General features: G+C 30.6%; 3 protein-coding genes and 1 pseudogene across 4 annotated transcripts, besides 3 other annotated features; 2 read left to right on the top strand and 2 right to left on the bottom strand.

Moving 5' to 3' along the window:
• Window positions 1–301: part of a mobile genetic element that runs on past the window's edge.
• Window positions 302–451: 150 nt separating this feature from the next.
• Window positions 452–2091, bottom strand: TVAGG3_0239220 (annotated as a pseudogene). The gene has a single exon. A coding segment is annotated over exon 1 (1640 nt).
• A 2305-nt stretch (window positions 2092–4396) lies between these two features.
• Window positions 4397–4523: a mobile genetic element.
• A 1862-nt stretch (window positions 4524–6385) lies between these two features.
• On the bottom strand, window positions 6386–7053 carry TVAGG3_0239200 (elongin C family; the record flags this gene model as incomplete). The annotated part of the gene is made up of 1 exon (XM_001324274.2): window positions 6661–7017. One exon carries the CDS (start codon window positions 7015–7017, stop codon window positions 6661–6663), a length of 357 nt encoding a protein of 118 aa, XP_001324309.1.
• Window positions 7054–8027: 974 nt separating this feature from the next.
• Window positions 8028–8831, top strand: TVAGG3_0239190 (ankyrin repeat and SOCS box-containing protein 4 family; the record flags this gene model as incomplete). The annotated part of the gene is made up of 1 exon (XM_001324273.1): window positions 8028–8831. One exon carries the CDS (start codon window positions 8028–8030, stop codon window positions 8829–8831), a length of 804 nt encoding a protein of 267 aa, XP_001324308.1.
• Window positions 8832–12882: 4051 nt separating this feature from the next.
• On the top strand, window positions 12883–15197 carry TVAGG3_0239180 (the record flags this gene model as incomplete). Its single annotated transcript, XM_001324272.1, has 1 exon — window positions 12899–15094. The coding sequence occupies one exon, from the start codon at window positions 12899–12901 to the stop codon at window positions 15092–15094; it is 2196 nt and encodes a 731-aa protein (XP_001324307.1).
• A 173-nt stretch (window positions 15198–15370) lies between these two features.
• Window positions 15371–15497: a mobile genetic element.
• Window positions 15498–15518: the final 21 nt, after the last annotated feature.

The following is a 15518-nucleotide window of genomic DNA, read 5'->3' as shown; positions in this document are numbered from 1 at the left end:
TATCCTCTAATCCTTGCTTCTTGATTGTATTATATAATTCTTTATACATTAAAAAGTTTTTTAAATAATCTTCTGCTTCTTCTTGTGATAAATAAATAATTGGAATTTTGATTAAATGCTTTAAAGATTCAAATGTATCATCTGAAGGTGAACCTGAACGGTTGATATAAATTAACACATGTGAATAGGGGGAAGTGTTAGCAATAATGATAATTTGTTTTAATATCGTTAATGTTTTACCTTTATTTTGTTTACCAATTGCTGCAGTGATTGAATTTAAGTAACATTCAGAATATGGAATTTTCATTAATTTTTCCTTAGATAGAGCATTTCTATTATCACTCAATGCTTCATTAATCATATCATCTACGTATGTATTATATACTCCTGCTAATTCTTCATAAGGGGTGGATGAATTTAAATCCATTTAATCAAAAATAAATTTATAATTTTAAACATTTCTATTCATCAATATTTCATCATATGAACTTCTATACTGTGGTGGTGTACCTGTTGGATGATATTTCAAACCTTCATCCGGTGTCCATGTCCAATATGTAGTCCTAGTAAACCAAACCTGAGGAGGATTTGTCACCTTTGAACAGTAAGTGTCATTTTCACCCTGAATGATTGGATAAGCTTTCACTTGTACTGTAACTTGTGAGTTGAAAGTTTCTAATCCATCAAAGAATATACCCGCTCCATCACGTTGAACTGGAATAGTGCATAAGAATGAAGTTTGGTCTTTCCATGTTCTAGCTAATGGCGTGCCATCATCTCATTCAGTGGTCTAGTTAATGAGTCCTCGTATTCTTCTGTGCATTCATTCACTCCATCTAAATCAGAAGCTTGAAGCATACGTGTAAAGAATATGTCGCCCACTGTGGTCATCGCTTGATCGGGGAAGTTTCTGGAATCTATAGTGACCTGAAGACCTCGAAGCATTGGATTTTCTAAAACTGTTCTTTGCATTGCATTCTTCGGAAATGTTAACACAACATCTGTAACATTATGAAGAGCGTATGAGAAATCTGAGCTAATACCTTCAGGAGTGATGCAACCTCCATTTAGTGAACGAACGTCAATATGTTGAGCTGGAATCATGAATGGATCTTCCTTACTGAATAAACGTGGTATTGCTTTAACTGATTCTTCAATTAAACCGTATCCTGGTGTAATGCATTTATCCTCTAAAACTTCCATCTTTGTGCATGAAATAATAACGTCATCAACTGTTGCGTCAGCAGATGTAGCGGCTAAGCTTGTAATTAATTTGGCAGGAAGTCCGATTTGTTGGAATTTGCGATCATATTTATAAACATGATTCATAATCTTTTCATAATTTTCATCAGTTATCTTTTCATAAACGTAATTTTGTAAATCAGCAACTCTTAACGGGTCAACCTGACAAAATACTAAAGTATCCCTGAAAACATAATATTTAAGAATGATTTCACCAAATGATTTAGGATAATCATCGAACGCCTGAAATGCTAACAAATCATTTACCGGAATAATCATATCAAAAGTGACATCAACTTCTTCATTTGCTTTCTTGAAAACTTCTGAAGGGTCAATATATTTACCACATACTGAGTTATCATATTTTTGAACATTATTATATAACGAATGAACAAACTTTTTAACTTTCCTTTCTGATTTTGGTTTATATGTTGCAAATGCGAAAGATTCACGGGCGCAATCCATCTGAAGATAACCGGCATCACCTCTTTCGGTTTCTACTTCTAATTGTTTAAAGCTTTGATTTGATGATTTGTAACCAACGAATAAACGCATGCATTTAAAAGCGGCATCACATGTGAAAGCTTTATTTGAAACTAGAGTTGCTTTAACTTTGCGTTTAATATATGTGTCACCTAATTGTTTCACATCATGAGCTGGATTTGTAATTCTTAAATGAGTTTGTTTATCATCAAAATATGGAGCATCAGAGTCATAGCATGAACTTTCAAGTTCTCTATAATATCTTCTACCGTCATTCTTTGCGAATATTTCATTTATCTTTTCGAATGAATGAAACACATTTCCATTAATCGGTTTAGTGTTTGGCACCAAATAGTTAGTCGTCATTTATTAATAAATAAAAAATCAAAATTAAAAGATGAAAATGAATTTTTAATTTTAATGAAATAATCAACTATGGCTGCAGGATTCTTTAAGAAACTGTGGGATAAAGTAAAAAGAGGAGCGCATAAAGTTTGGGAAACATTGAAGAAGGGGGCAAGTTGGATATTTAAGAATAAAGACGCAATTAGTGACGTTGCTGAATCAATAACACCAAAAGCTGCCCCAATAAGAGAAGTTTTAAATAAAGGAGAAAAAGTTTATCAAAGACTTCAACCGATACTAAGATAAAAATAATATTTATTTATTTTTCCACTATCTACCTCCTATTTTATTAAGTATTCCTTCAGCTATTCCACCAACTGCGTTACCTGCTTGTGCTCCCATCGCCGGATTACCTGCTTTAGTACCTAATACTCCACCTATGATAGTTCCTGCCGTTTTCGCTACTGGTGCCAAAATGTTTGCAATGGGTTTAATAATCTTTTTATGAACCCAACCCGCAGCTTTCTTAATTCCATCCCATAATTTTTTAAAGAATCCTGCCGCCATTTCTGATTTAATATTAATTAAAAAAATATATTTCATCACTTATATTCTAATTTTTATTTAATGATAAATGAAACCGATTTTAAAAATAAATGAAACAGAGGAGGAAGAAATAAATGAAAGTGAAAATGTTCAACAAAAAATAAACGTTGTTAAACCAATTACTGAAATAAAAATTTTTTCATCTGTTGAAGAATTTAATGACTATTATGCTAATAATAAAAAATTATTTGAAGAATTGACAACGTGTAAATTGAATAAAATGTTTAAAGTTGATGGATTCAAAATTTCAAAAAATAAAGGGGTGGTTAGTTTGAAATCTATTCCTCAATCAAGAATCACCTCATTAATGAAAATAGATGATTTAACAAAAGAATAGAAGAGATTGAAGAAAGAATGAATCAAATAATTGATTTCATAAATTCAAATAATCATTAGTTTCTTAAAGTTCTATGTTGAACTCATCAAATTCTTTTTAAAGTTTATTTTTTTATTTTTTTATTTCATTATGGTAGTGAATCTTTCATTCATGAAAATAATTATTTCTAATTTCTTTTACTCTCTCATACATACTAGATTTAAAGAATTCAGAACATTTCCCATAATCTCCTAAATGTTTTCTTATCCCTAACGTGTGCCAGTTATTATATGAAACTGAATAAACATTATCTTTATCTTTACACCTTTCATCACTTCCAATATATTTATATCTCAGTTTTGATTTAGCATTTTCATATTCATTAGCGTTTAATAATTCACAGTCTTCCTTTTTAAATTGATGTTTAAGATATTCAGGATTTAATACTCTACGTTTATATGCTCCTAACTTAGTTCTAAAGGTTTTTCTACAAAATTTAGGAATTCCATCCTCTTTAATGTCATCAATGATTTCCATTTCATTATTTTCAATTTCTTCTTCTCGTTTATGAGGTCTTTGATTATGACTCCATTGATTCCATGAAATTAAATATTCTTTATCATTATATTATACCTCATTAGCTTATTTTGGCTTTCATATTCATTTAATAATTCACAGTCTTCCTTTTTAAATTGAAGTTTAACCCATTCAGGATTTAAACAATGTTTAATTAATCGCGGAATATCTGACATCGTCTATATATAGCTTCTTTTATAAAAGATAAAAAAATAAATTATTTTAAAATTAATGTTAATTTTTTAATGATTTATAAATAAATATATTTTAATGCATCGTCTATATATAGATGTAACAAAAAAAGTCACACAACCCTTCCTATCCTACTACTAGAAATATTCCTGTGTTTCTCAATATTTCGCATTGAATTCACTTTTATTTACCTTTTCCATATTCATTCTTTTTATTTAGAGAAAATCCAAAATTTACTAAACCATCTAAATGACAATTATCTTAGGTTTCTGTTATATTATGTTTGTATTTGAATGAACTTTCTTCAATGATTGTAAGATTTTCATTTTCTACGGAGAGAAAATCACTTAAACTATCCCATCGATTGATATCCCTCTCAAAATTGAGAGAGTCAATAGAGCTATAAAATTTTGCAATGTTTTTCATGGAAGGGAAGTTACCCAAATATGTTGGGAATTTATGAATCAAATTATTATTTTAGCTACGAGTGCAATATCATAATTTCATGTTCCATATGATTGATTCATATTATCAATTTTTGCTACTCATGCATGAAATACAATTAACTTGTGTGAAATCAAAGAGCAACACGAATAAACTCAATTCTTTTGGTTTCCTTTATGAACGAGGTGTAACTTAAGGCTGCATTTACTCCCATCTGACTTTAATTCAAATTTTTGACAACTGGTGTGAAGCGACATTGAAATTTAACCTTAAACAATGAAATTGAAGTCCATGTCATAAGGGCGTAAGTGCGTCCTTAACGGTTGATGAAATCACCCCAATCTTTATCTGAAATAAAGAGCAGGCAATTTATTTTCTTCATTAGTTCTTCAATTATTTTTTGCATTGATTGTTTCGAAGAATTGATTTTACTGGTATTCCCAAAAGATAAAAACTGGAATGAAAATCTCTGGGGAAAAAAGTGATGCTTTTGAAGGAAAAATAAATTGCATGAATGGATCTTTGCCAAAAATGTCCACTAGTTACTTGAATGCTAATAATATATTAAAAAATATTCTCAATTATTTTATGTTTGATGATGAAAATGATGATAATAATGACCTTAAGATTAGTTCATTGGAAGAACCGATAATCAAAGGCAATAACGAAGATGATATCCTTTCGAATTTTTATGTAGGAGCAGATCAAATTGCAGAATTTGATTTCAATAATGCAATTATTAAACTAATTTCAAATAGCGTGCAAATGGATAAGTTAGAAATCTCAAAGTTACTTACTTCTTGTATACGATATTTAAGAATATATCAAATTCCAGAGATTGATGACAAAATTATTTTAGATTTAATACCAATTTTGCTTGCGTTATTAAATTCCAACCACACAAGAGTCAAATTACTTACATTGACTTTGCTTCAGACATTTACAGAAATTAATCGAAATGATCCACGTATAAAAAATATTATTGAAATGATTCTTTCAATAGATCGCTTTTTCTTGCATATATATGACATAATCCAGGCAGAATTTCAAAAAAGATCAAAAACTGGGAAATATACAAACATAATTCTTTATTCGCTATGTGTTCTTATAAATTTTATCGCATTTCCAACTGAATCAAAAGGAAATATTTACCTTTTCGATATTTTACGACTTCATTTACAAATTTTTCAAAATAAATTTTCAACTCTCAAAGAAAAAGCTTTAGCAATGAAACTGTATCGTGTATCCATCCCAAAATATCTAAGTGAAGAAACTCTTGAAACTTATTTCGAATTTTTATGCAAATTTAATAATCCTGAAATTGAAGATTCAGAATTGATTATTCTTAATTCTGTTAGACGTCTTATATCAAATAAAGTCGATATTAATAGATTTTTTCAATTAAAAATCAACCAAAATGAAACAATTCTTGATTTAATTTATCGAACTCAAACTTACGAAGATGAACGATATACCATTGAACTATTACAGCTAATTAGTGTAATTGTACCATTTATCCCAAATTTTTACGAGATTTATAAGATTGATTTGAAAACAATAGTTTTTCGAGCTTTACAAGCAAAATCTGATAAGATTATGAATATATCCATAAAATATGTTGGGAAAATAATTGGTTTTAGACCAATAATGACGTTTTTGATTCAAAATGATTTTTTAGAATTTTTGGCATATGATTATGAATCGAAAAGTTTGATATATAAGGTATGGATTCTTAAAACAATATCCAAAATTGTTCAAACAGATATTGAATTAATTAATCCACAATTTATCATTGATTTTATAATTCCATTTACTATTTATATGATTGTTGATGATGACAAAGATGTTTTGAATTTAATTTTGTCTATTTTAGTTGTTATATTTAGAAAAGATCAAAAGAATTCAAATCAATATGGATTTATTGATCACTTTATAGAAATTGGAGGTTTGGATGCTCTTTACGAGAAAAGTTCTCTTTCAGAAGAAAAAACTACATCATCTCGTATTGAAAACTTCATTCAATATGTGATTGGAATTCAAAAAGATGATTGACTCTTCAAAAAACTTGTTTTGTATTGTATATTATAAAGTTTATTTGTAAATTTAATATTTTTATTTTGATAATATTGGATATATGGAGAAAAAATGAAGTAAATTATTTAGAAGATAGTATGTATTAAGATTTTTATTATGAATGGATGCAGAAATTCAAATTCAGCTTAAAATTTCAATTTTTTAGCAAAATTGCAGTATTTTAAACTGAAAATCTTATTAATAGTATGGTATAACATAGTAATTATAGTCTGAAGTAACAATCATGCAATTATACTTGAAAATCCGAATCATAAAAATAAAACAAGGATTTCTTAAAGATTTCTCGTGCAGCTATGAATCTCGAAGAATAACTTGTAATATAAGAATAATGTTTTTGAATAAAATCTTGTACAATTTGATGATTATATTCCTAAAAAGTCAGACATTGCATATACATCAAGTAAATACTCAGGTGGTACTGTAAAATCTTTGCCCAATTTCTTTTGGTGCTTTGCGAAAAGAAAATCTACCAAAAGATCAATTAAATAACTAGGGTATTCTAAATTGATTGATTTTGTTTGTGTTTCCTCAAAATCGTTTTCTTCTTGAAACATCGAAGCGAAGAATTTACATTGACAAACGACTTCGCGTGGAATTATATAATGTTGATCATCTTTTGAAATTAATGTAATCATATCTAGCTTTTCCATTGGGGATTCAAACTTTTCCTCTTCTTCTGATGTAACTTCTAGTTGCTGAGGTACATTTGATAAAGTCATTTTTTAGAAAGAGAAAAAGTGACGATTTCAATTTTGGGATTTTAGATTTTCGAAATGAGATAGTACCACACTTTAAATAATATCAGTTTGGATTTGATAGAAAGGGCTTTAGATGATGAATTGATAAACTATCAATTGTCCAAATAAATTCTTCTCATAATGTAAAAGAATTAATACCAACGATATACTGTGGAATTAAAAGATAATTTTGTTCATGTACAGCAACTTGTATTGAGATTTCCCTTTCAATGAAATTGAAAGAATTTTGTAGGAATATATACCGAACAAAAAGTTAGATTGATTCGGACGATATGTTTCAAAATTTTTTGCTTTCGAGAAGAAAAAAGATACAAACGGTTTGGGCGGATCAAGGCATATACCTAAATAAATTCGCTGAATTGCGAAGTATCTATAAATATCACATTGATTTATATATTGCATTGTATCAACTGAAAACTGAAAAACAAGAAGAATTAAAAACAATTTACAAAATGATCAAAACAGAATTGATTGATTCAATAAAATATCTTCCCACAAATGTAATTAAAGATATTTTAAATATTATTCCGTATAATAATCGCTATACAAAGTCATATTTATCTCTTGCCAAACTCATATCTGATGAATATCATGTCAAAGAGGTCAGCCATATTGAAACTATTTCAAACATCCTATTTTATAAAGAATATGGAATTAGATTAGACAAATCTTGTGATTTCGGAAAAATTAAATTAGGAAATCTCGAATTTCATACAGAAAATACAATTTACAGAGCAATTATGAATAATGACAAATAAAGATTCATCATATTCACAGAAGGAGAAAGTTTTGATAAAGATCAAAAACTTAAAAGCAAATTATACCCATATTTTTATGGAGGATATTCATTACTTGAATTATGTTGTTATCATGGAGCAGTTGATTGTTTCAAGTTATTAAGAACGAAATTTAACTCAGAAATAACTCAAAGATGTCTTCAATTTTCATTTTTAGGCGAAAATCCAGAGATCATGAGTGAATGTTTGAAATTTAAAAGACCAGGTGAAGAATGCATGGAATATGCAATTATTTCACACAATATTGACTTTGTTACATTCTTGATGAATGAATACAATATAGAGATCAGATTACTTTTTTGCGGAAAATATAAAAATCTTGAATCATTTTTGGTTTATTTCGATCAAACTAAGGATATTAACCAATGCTTTGTTTATTCAGTGATGTTTAATATTCCATCCCTTTTCGATCATTTCCTTTCACTTGATGCAAATATCAATGAAAAAAATAAAAATGAAGAAACCACTCTTCATATTGCAGCAATGAACAATAGTAAAGAAACGGCCGAACTTCTTATTTCACATGGTGCAAATCTTAATGAAAAAACTGAAGATGGAAAAACCACTCTTCATTATGCAGTATATTATATTAGTAAAGAAACAACCGAATTTCTTATTTCACATGGTGCAAATATTAATGAAAAAGATGAAGATGGACAAATCGCACTTCATATAGCAGCATGGAGCAATAGTAAAGAAATGGTCGAACTTCTTATATCTCATGGTGCAAGTATTAATGAAAAAGATGAAGATGGAAAAACCGCTCTTCATATAGCAGCATGGAGTAATAATAAAGAAACTGCTGAACTTCTTATTTCACATGGTGCAAATATTAATAAAAAAGATAAAAGTGGAAAAACTGCTCTTCATATCGCAGCATGGAACAATAGTAAAAAAACTGTTGAACTTCTTATTTCACATGGTGCAAAAAAAATGATGTTACTGCATAAGATATATCACTTTCATCTTCCAAGATGAGTTTTATTAGAAGTAAAAAAAAATAATAATAATTTAGCTTTTCATACTTTAATTGTAAGAAGGATTTTTATTATTTTTTCATACGTTTTGACACATATGTAACCATTTTACATCTAACTATGCGACAAATAAGCTTGCAATAAGTGGAGAACGATAAGTAAACAGAGAATCAACTCCAATTCTAAATGTACCCCACTACGGTGAAACTGACGATAAATCAAACAACATAAAGTCTTATATATCTCTAATCATGCTTGATAAAACATTTCAGATTTCGACTATATTTTGCACTAAAGCTAAGGAAATTATTCCCAATTTTTTGAAATTGAAAATATATATTGAAAGGAATTTGTTAATTCTTTGGTCTAAAGGACTTTCACTCACAAGAATTTGACAGACATTATTAACTTTATATATTTATAAATTACTACTTTTATCTGCTATATCACTTTCTTTTTATATATATATATATAGGGTTTAAGTGGGGAACTTTGATATTTTTTTCCACACCATAGTAGTTTCACTTTTTGCATATGAACTCTATATTGATTCTGGCTAGAAACTAGAGAAATTAAAATTTTTCAATTTTTGGCCCATTAAAAGTACCTTTTTGAAAATAAAAAATATTATTGTTGCATGCTAAGTTCGGTCAACGATAGAAATTGAGTGGAAATTAATCGTCGAGGAAGTACGATTATGTAAAGTAAAAAATGTTGTGGGATTTTTAATATTATATATTATTTTATAATAAAATTTTTTGAGTCATTTTAAGAAGCACATACCGTACCTTGAATAACCGGCGAACCATTCAATTGGTCATAGACCAATTTGAGATACCCTTTTCAGAGGAATCTAAAATGTTGTTTATATGGTTATTTATATATTATTTAATCATTTTCTTAAATAAAAATCATAAGTTCTCAATTTTTCTTCATAACGATTCTTATAAATTTTAATGTTTTTACTATGAGTGCTAAATATTATTAATTACTAAATGATTTTAAAAAGAAAAAACATGTTTTTACTTTGTACGTTAACATACGTTAATATCACTTCGGCTATGGATAGAGGCCAACAGCGCCTTATTAATGAGAAAAACATTAGCCTCTTATCAATGAGATGGAAGTGTATTCGTGGATTACAATTGTGAATTCAGATACACTTCCATCTCAAAAAATGCAATCAAATTTGTATTGAATTGCATTTTTTGAATACATGCTATTGGCATTTGGGTTTTTAGTGCATTTATATTATATTGGTACTAAGGCTTTTGGAAAATTTACAAAATAAATTTAATATTTTGTAAATGTTATCGGTTCTTACGCTTTTGGAAGGAGGGATGGTATTTTTGGAGCATTTATATTACATTGGTACTAAGGCTTTTGGAAAATTTACAAAATAAATTTAATATTTTGTAAATGTTATCGGTTCTTACGCTTTTGGAAGGAGGGATGGTATTTTTGGAGCATTTATATTACATTGGTACTAAGGCTTTTGGAAAATTTACAAAATAAATTTAATATTTTGTAAATGTTATCGGTTCTTACGCTTTTGGAAGGAGGGATGGTATTTTTGGAGCATTTATATTACATTGGTACTAAGGCTTTTGGAAAATTTACAAAATAAATTTAATATTTTGTAAATGTTATCGGTTCTTACGCTTTTGGAAGGAGGGATGGTATTTTTGGAGCATTTATATTACATTGGTACTAAGGCTTTTGGAAAATTTACAAAATAAATTTAATATTTTGTAAATGTTATCGGTTCTTACGCTTTTGGAAGGAGGGATGGTATTTTTGGAGCATTTATATTACATTGGTACTAAGGCTTTTGGAAAATTTACAAAATAAATTTAATATTTTGTAAATGTTATCGGTTCTTACGCTTCCTCTCTTCATCAAGATGCTTCCTCACTCCATCATGCATCCATCATGCAGCTTCCTCTCTTCATCAAGGTGCTTCCTCTCTTGATCAAGATGCTTCCTCTCTTCAACAAAGTGATTCCTCTCTTCTTCAAAGTACTTCCTCTCTTGATCAAGGTGCTTCCTCTCTTCATCAAGATGCTTCCTCACTCCATTATGCAGCTCACAAAAAATATAAAACCAAAAATAATTGTAATTCGGATTGTGGCGAATATGGTTTGCGTCACAGGTAGAGCGTCGGAGCATATCAATAGTTTGGGAGCTCACAATCCGAATTGACAATCTTGTGGCGATATGATTAAGCCAGCCACGGGATGGCGATGGGCAGTAATCATCGAGCTTCGCTAGAAGATGCGGGCATCTTGCAGCGATTAGTACCCGCGCCGCAAATTTTAATCTCCTATTTTGTAATTCCGTACAGACAGCAATGGCCATTGATGTTGTAATACAGTTCAAGTCGTCTGCCATCTCTTGAACAAGTTTTTTGAACTGCATTTCATCTGGTAGTGACAAATGGGTCATACCACCCCCTGACTGACCTTTTGTCCATGAACGACAAGTAGCAGTGCGCATGATTGCGCGTGCTACTGTCGTCTTTGAAATTGAGTAAACATTCCGTATTTGTTGATAAGACTCGCCATTTACTCTTCGATAGAGTAAATCGAGTTGCATCTGGGTCAATAGCCCAAGATTTTTATAGTTTTCTAATTCTGCAAACTCGGGAATTCGTGTTCTTGGTTGCATTTTTTTTAAACGGGAACTTCACAAATTTGGTTCATGGCCATAAAAACTCATTCAATTTTTCTGAGATTTTTTTCGTCACTCACTCAAAACGCAGAGGACCATTCTTCTCAAAATTGAATTATTTTCTCAAATATTGAGTGAGTAAAATGGGCACGTTGTGTAAATTGATTCAAAATTTTTTATTGGTACACGACCTTTGAAATTGGTCTCGGGCTATTCAACCTACGGTATAATTTTTTGAATTTAAAAATTAAAGTAGTGTCAAACGAATTTATCACTTAATTTAATACTCAGATTTCTTAAAATTAATGAAAAAAAGGTTTTCTGAGAACTTTTGAGAATGGTTTTCAAATTCCATTATTGAAAATATATAGGTATTGTATGAAATTCAAACTCTATATTTATTAAAATTCTAAATTTTTAATAAAATAACTTTTCAGAGGAATATGATTTTGAATGGTTGATTAATAAGTATAAAAATGTCTACGATTTTAAGGAGGGAATTGTTCCTTATGAGGTATACATCATAACTATATACCTCATAAGGAACAATTCCCTCTTGATAGCTGGGAAACTTTCTCTGAATAACTTATCATTTGGAGAAAGTTTCCCAGCTATCTATTAGAAACTAAAGGCTGTGAGGCACTAATATATAATCAGTGCCTCATAGCCTTTAGTTTCTTATTAAAAACGAGAAAACTTGTTCGAAATGATAAACAATTTCGAACAAGTTTTCTCATTTTAAGGAGGGAATTGTTCCTTATGAAGTATACATCATAACTATATACCTCATAAGGAACAATTCCCTCTTGATATCCTGGATATTTTTGAATATATTTTTTGAATTAAAGTTCTCAAAAGTATTATCAAAAGTGATTTTTTAAAAATATCTCCAATTAATTAACTAATTAAAAGTATTATATTTTTAAAATTAAATAGTTTTTCAATTTTTTTGAAGGAATTGAGATACTTCCCACGACAATAAAATTGAGAGGTTTACATTATGACTGATCTTAGCATGCAACAGTCCTGAATTCTATGATTAATAGGCAAACCTAATGAAATTGTAATCTTAACAAGTAATTTATGAATAAAGATATAGTTGATCTCTGAGATTTGAAGCTTTTTTCATTGAATTAAATATCGGTAGCCCCAAATTCCTTATTGAATCAAATTTATGAGTAGAAAATTGATTTTAAGCTCGATTATAATGATTATGCAATAAACAATAAAAAAAATTTCACACAATAAATTTTCTTTGAAGCAACGCATCTCAATACAAATAATTCATATGTGTAATTTTGCACTTATCTAGTTCGCCATTTCATTTCGAACAGAATCTTTATCCGGCGTAGAGAAATGAGAATTTACAAAAAAGTGAACTTATAAATCTCTTTCAAAATGTCCACTGAACAATTGAGAGCGATTCATCCAGTCATGAATGCTACAAACGTTCAGATATTATGGTCCGGGAGTGTTGGCAAAATAAATACTCACGGGGAAATTCAAAATCGAACACTTGTTATCGCATCTCCCGCAATTTTCCTTCTGACAAAGAGAACTTTCCCAGCAGGCTTTAGATTATCAAGAGTTATACCGATTTGTCGTTTAGATAATATCATTTACACAAAAGAATATATCGAATTGAAAAGTGAAACTGAATATTTCAAAATCGTTCATGACGACATTGCTCAGATCGCAGCTATCATCGTTGCACTTCAGGTTATGCAAATGGGCTATGCTTCAATACATGCATCGACAGAACTCAAGCAGGAAATAAAAGAACAAGTAGTTGATGTTCAATCCGAAAACCCTACCATAGACAGATTCGTTTCGGAGTGTTTAGCACTTGATATTCCGTTGCAAGTCGATCAAATCAATTCCATGTGTAAAACATTGAGTGAAAATGGAGATTCTATCATCTTTACACCAACAGTCGCTGCTTCTACGTTAATGCCAGCGTTAGTTTCGACTCTTTGCGGTAAAACTTGCTTTAAATCAATTATCCTAAGAGATGTCAGCTTCATGACATTCTTACCACATTTATCTGGCATTCTGAAGGAAGCCACGACGATTACTTCGCTCACTTTTTACAAGACATCTTTTATTGAAGCAAATCTTGGAGTTCCTGAAGGATTCTTTGAGAATGACGTGAGATCACCATTAAATACATTGATATTTAAGCATTGCGATCTTACAAACGTGAGATTACGTAAATTCTTTTATGATCTTGCCAAATTAGACTCAAAAATCACTTCAATACAGATAATCAACTGTGAATTTGCACAACCTGTCATGGAAGCCTTCTTCTATAACATTTTCGATGCAAATTGTTTCAGAAATCTGAATTCCTTAGTAATTTCAAATGTAAACCTTCCATTTACGATCCAAATGTTCTCAGTCATGCTGCTCAATTGCGATTGGATCCATAAAAACAAGTGTCTCCAAGAATTAAAAATTACAAATTGCGAAGTCGACATTGGCGACATTCTATCAACATGTTTCATCTGCGAGACAGGTATAGAAGAGCTCTGCCTCTCAGGAATGATATTTAAACTACCAATTCCGGTAAATTCAATTCAATCATTCCAACAATTGAAAACTCTTGACATTTCTAGTCTCAAGACCGACGAAAAGAGCTTGTCATCATTCTTTACGGCTCTCGGTTCAATTCCGTCCCAAATTGAGACAATTAAAGCAAATAATCTCGCAATTGAGCCAGCAGATGCGAAATTATTCTACACTAACCTTTCTGGATCAGTCTCCAACCTACAGAGCCTCTCCTGGGATGGCACGTACGTTCCAAACGAGTGTGTTCCACAATTTATTACATGGTTCTGCCAACAGAAGAATCTGATTGATCTGTCGTTATCAGACTGCATCCCCAATAAGCCCTCCAACACGAACGAGATCGCCAGGCTCTTCAGTTCGCTAAATCTGGAAAGATTTGTCCTTGTCGCTGAAGGAAACTTCGCTTTTGGCACGGAAGCAGTTATTATGCTTGATGCAATGTGCCAATCGCAGACAGTTACTTCAATTGACTTAACAGGCCACGCATTTGGCGATATCGGAATGAAAAGCCTCATGAAACTGATCACGAGAGAGAATATACCAATGAAAGGCATCGCTTTCAACGGTTCAAACGCTACAACGCCTGTTCTGATGGAAGCTCTCGAGTTAATCACCCAAGAAGTCAAAAATTACGCTGTTTGGCCGGTCAGAGATGTCAAAAAGTGCATTACAAAGGTTCCTCTCGGCAGCCGTGAGAAAACAATTAAGGCTTTCGACGAAATTAAGACGAAATTCGACAAGAGGTTCCCACAGAACAACGACAGCAACGACAACCACGCGAACGACCTAAACAGCCAACCAGTGGCAAGAGCAAGGTGTTATTCTGCTCTGCCAACCATATTAAGACATTCGACATCCGAAATGATCGGAACTGGCTACAAGATGGAGTGCGTCGACTTGGAATCCCTAGCTATAAAGGATACAAAGATATCTGGAATGATCAAAGAATGCTGCGGACCAGATTCTATACTTAATAAGGCAGATCCCATTGTTGTGCTCTACAGTTCAATGGTGGATCTGTCTTAAGATAATTGTTTATAGTAGTTTTTTATATTTTTAACCCTTTTTTTTATAAATTTTCGTAAATAATATTCTTATTGTTCACTCCTTAAATAAAAAACATCTTTACCATCTAATTCATATTAATTTATTTAATGGTCGTATCTTCTTAATTGTTTTTGATTCATTAGATGAAATAACATTATTCTCTTTGGAATTTAACAATACAATCATCTATAGTTTAATAAGCTTTCCTATTGAATGGTTGTTCTTAACAAGCATTGTAGATACTTATTTTAGATTTTAAGGCTGCACTTACGCCCATCTGACTTTAATTTAAAATTTTGACAACTGGCGTGAAGCGTCATTGAAAATTAACCTTAAATATTTGAATTTAAGGCCCCGTCATAGGGGCGTAAGTGCACCCTTAATCCTTTTCAGATAAAAATGA

The sequence above is a fragment of the Trichomonas vaginalis genome, chromosome IV (genome assembly GCF_026262505.1).
Source record: "Trichomonas vaginalis G3 chromosome IV, whole genome shotgun sequence".
Taxonomy (NCBI): domain Eukaryota; phylum Parabasalia; order Trichomonadida; family Trichomonadidae; genus Trichomonas; species Trichomonas vaginalis.
Note: the sequence above shows the minus strand (reverse complement) of the source record. Positions and strands in the feature narration are given on the sequence as shown.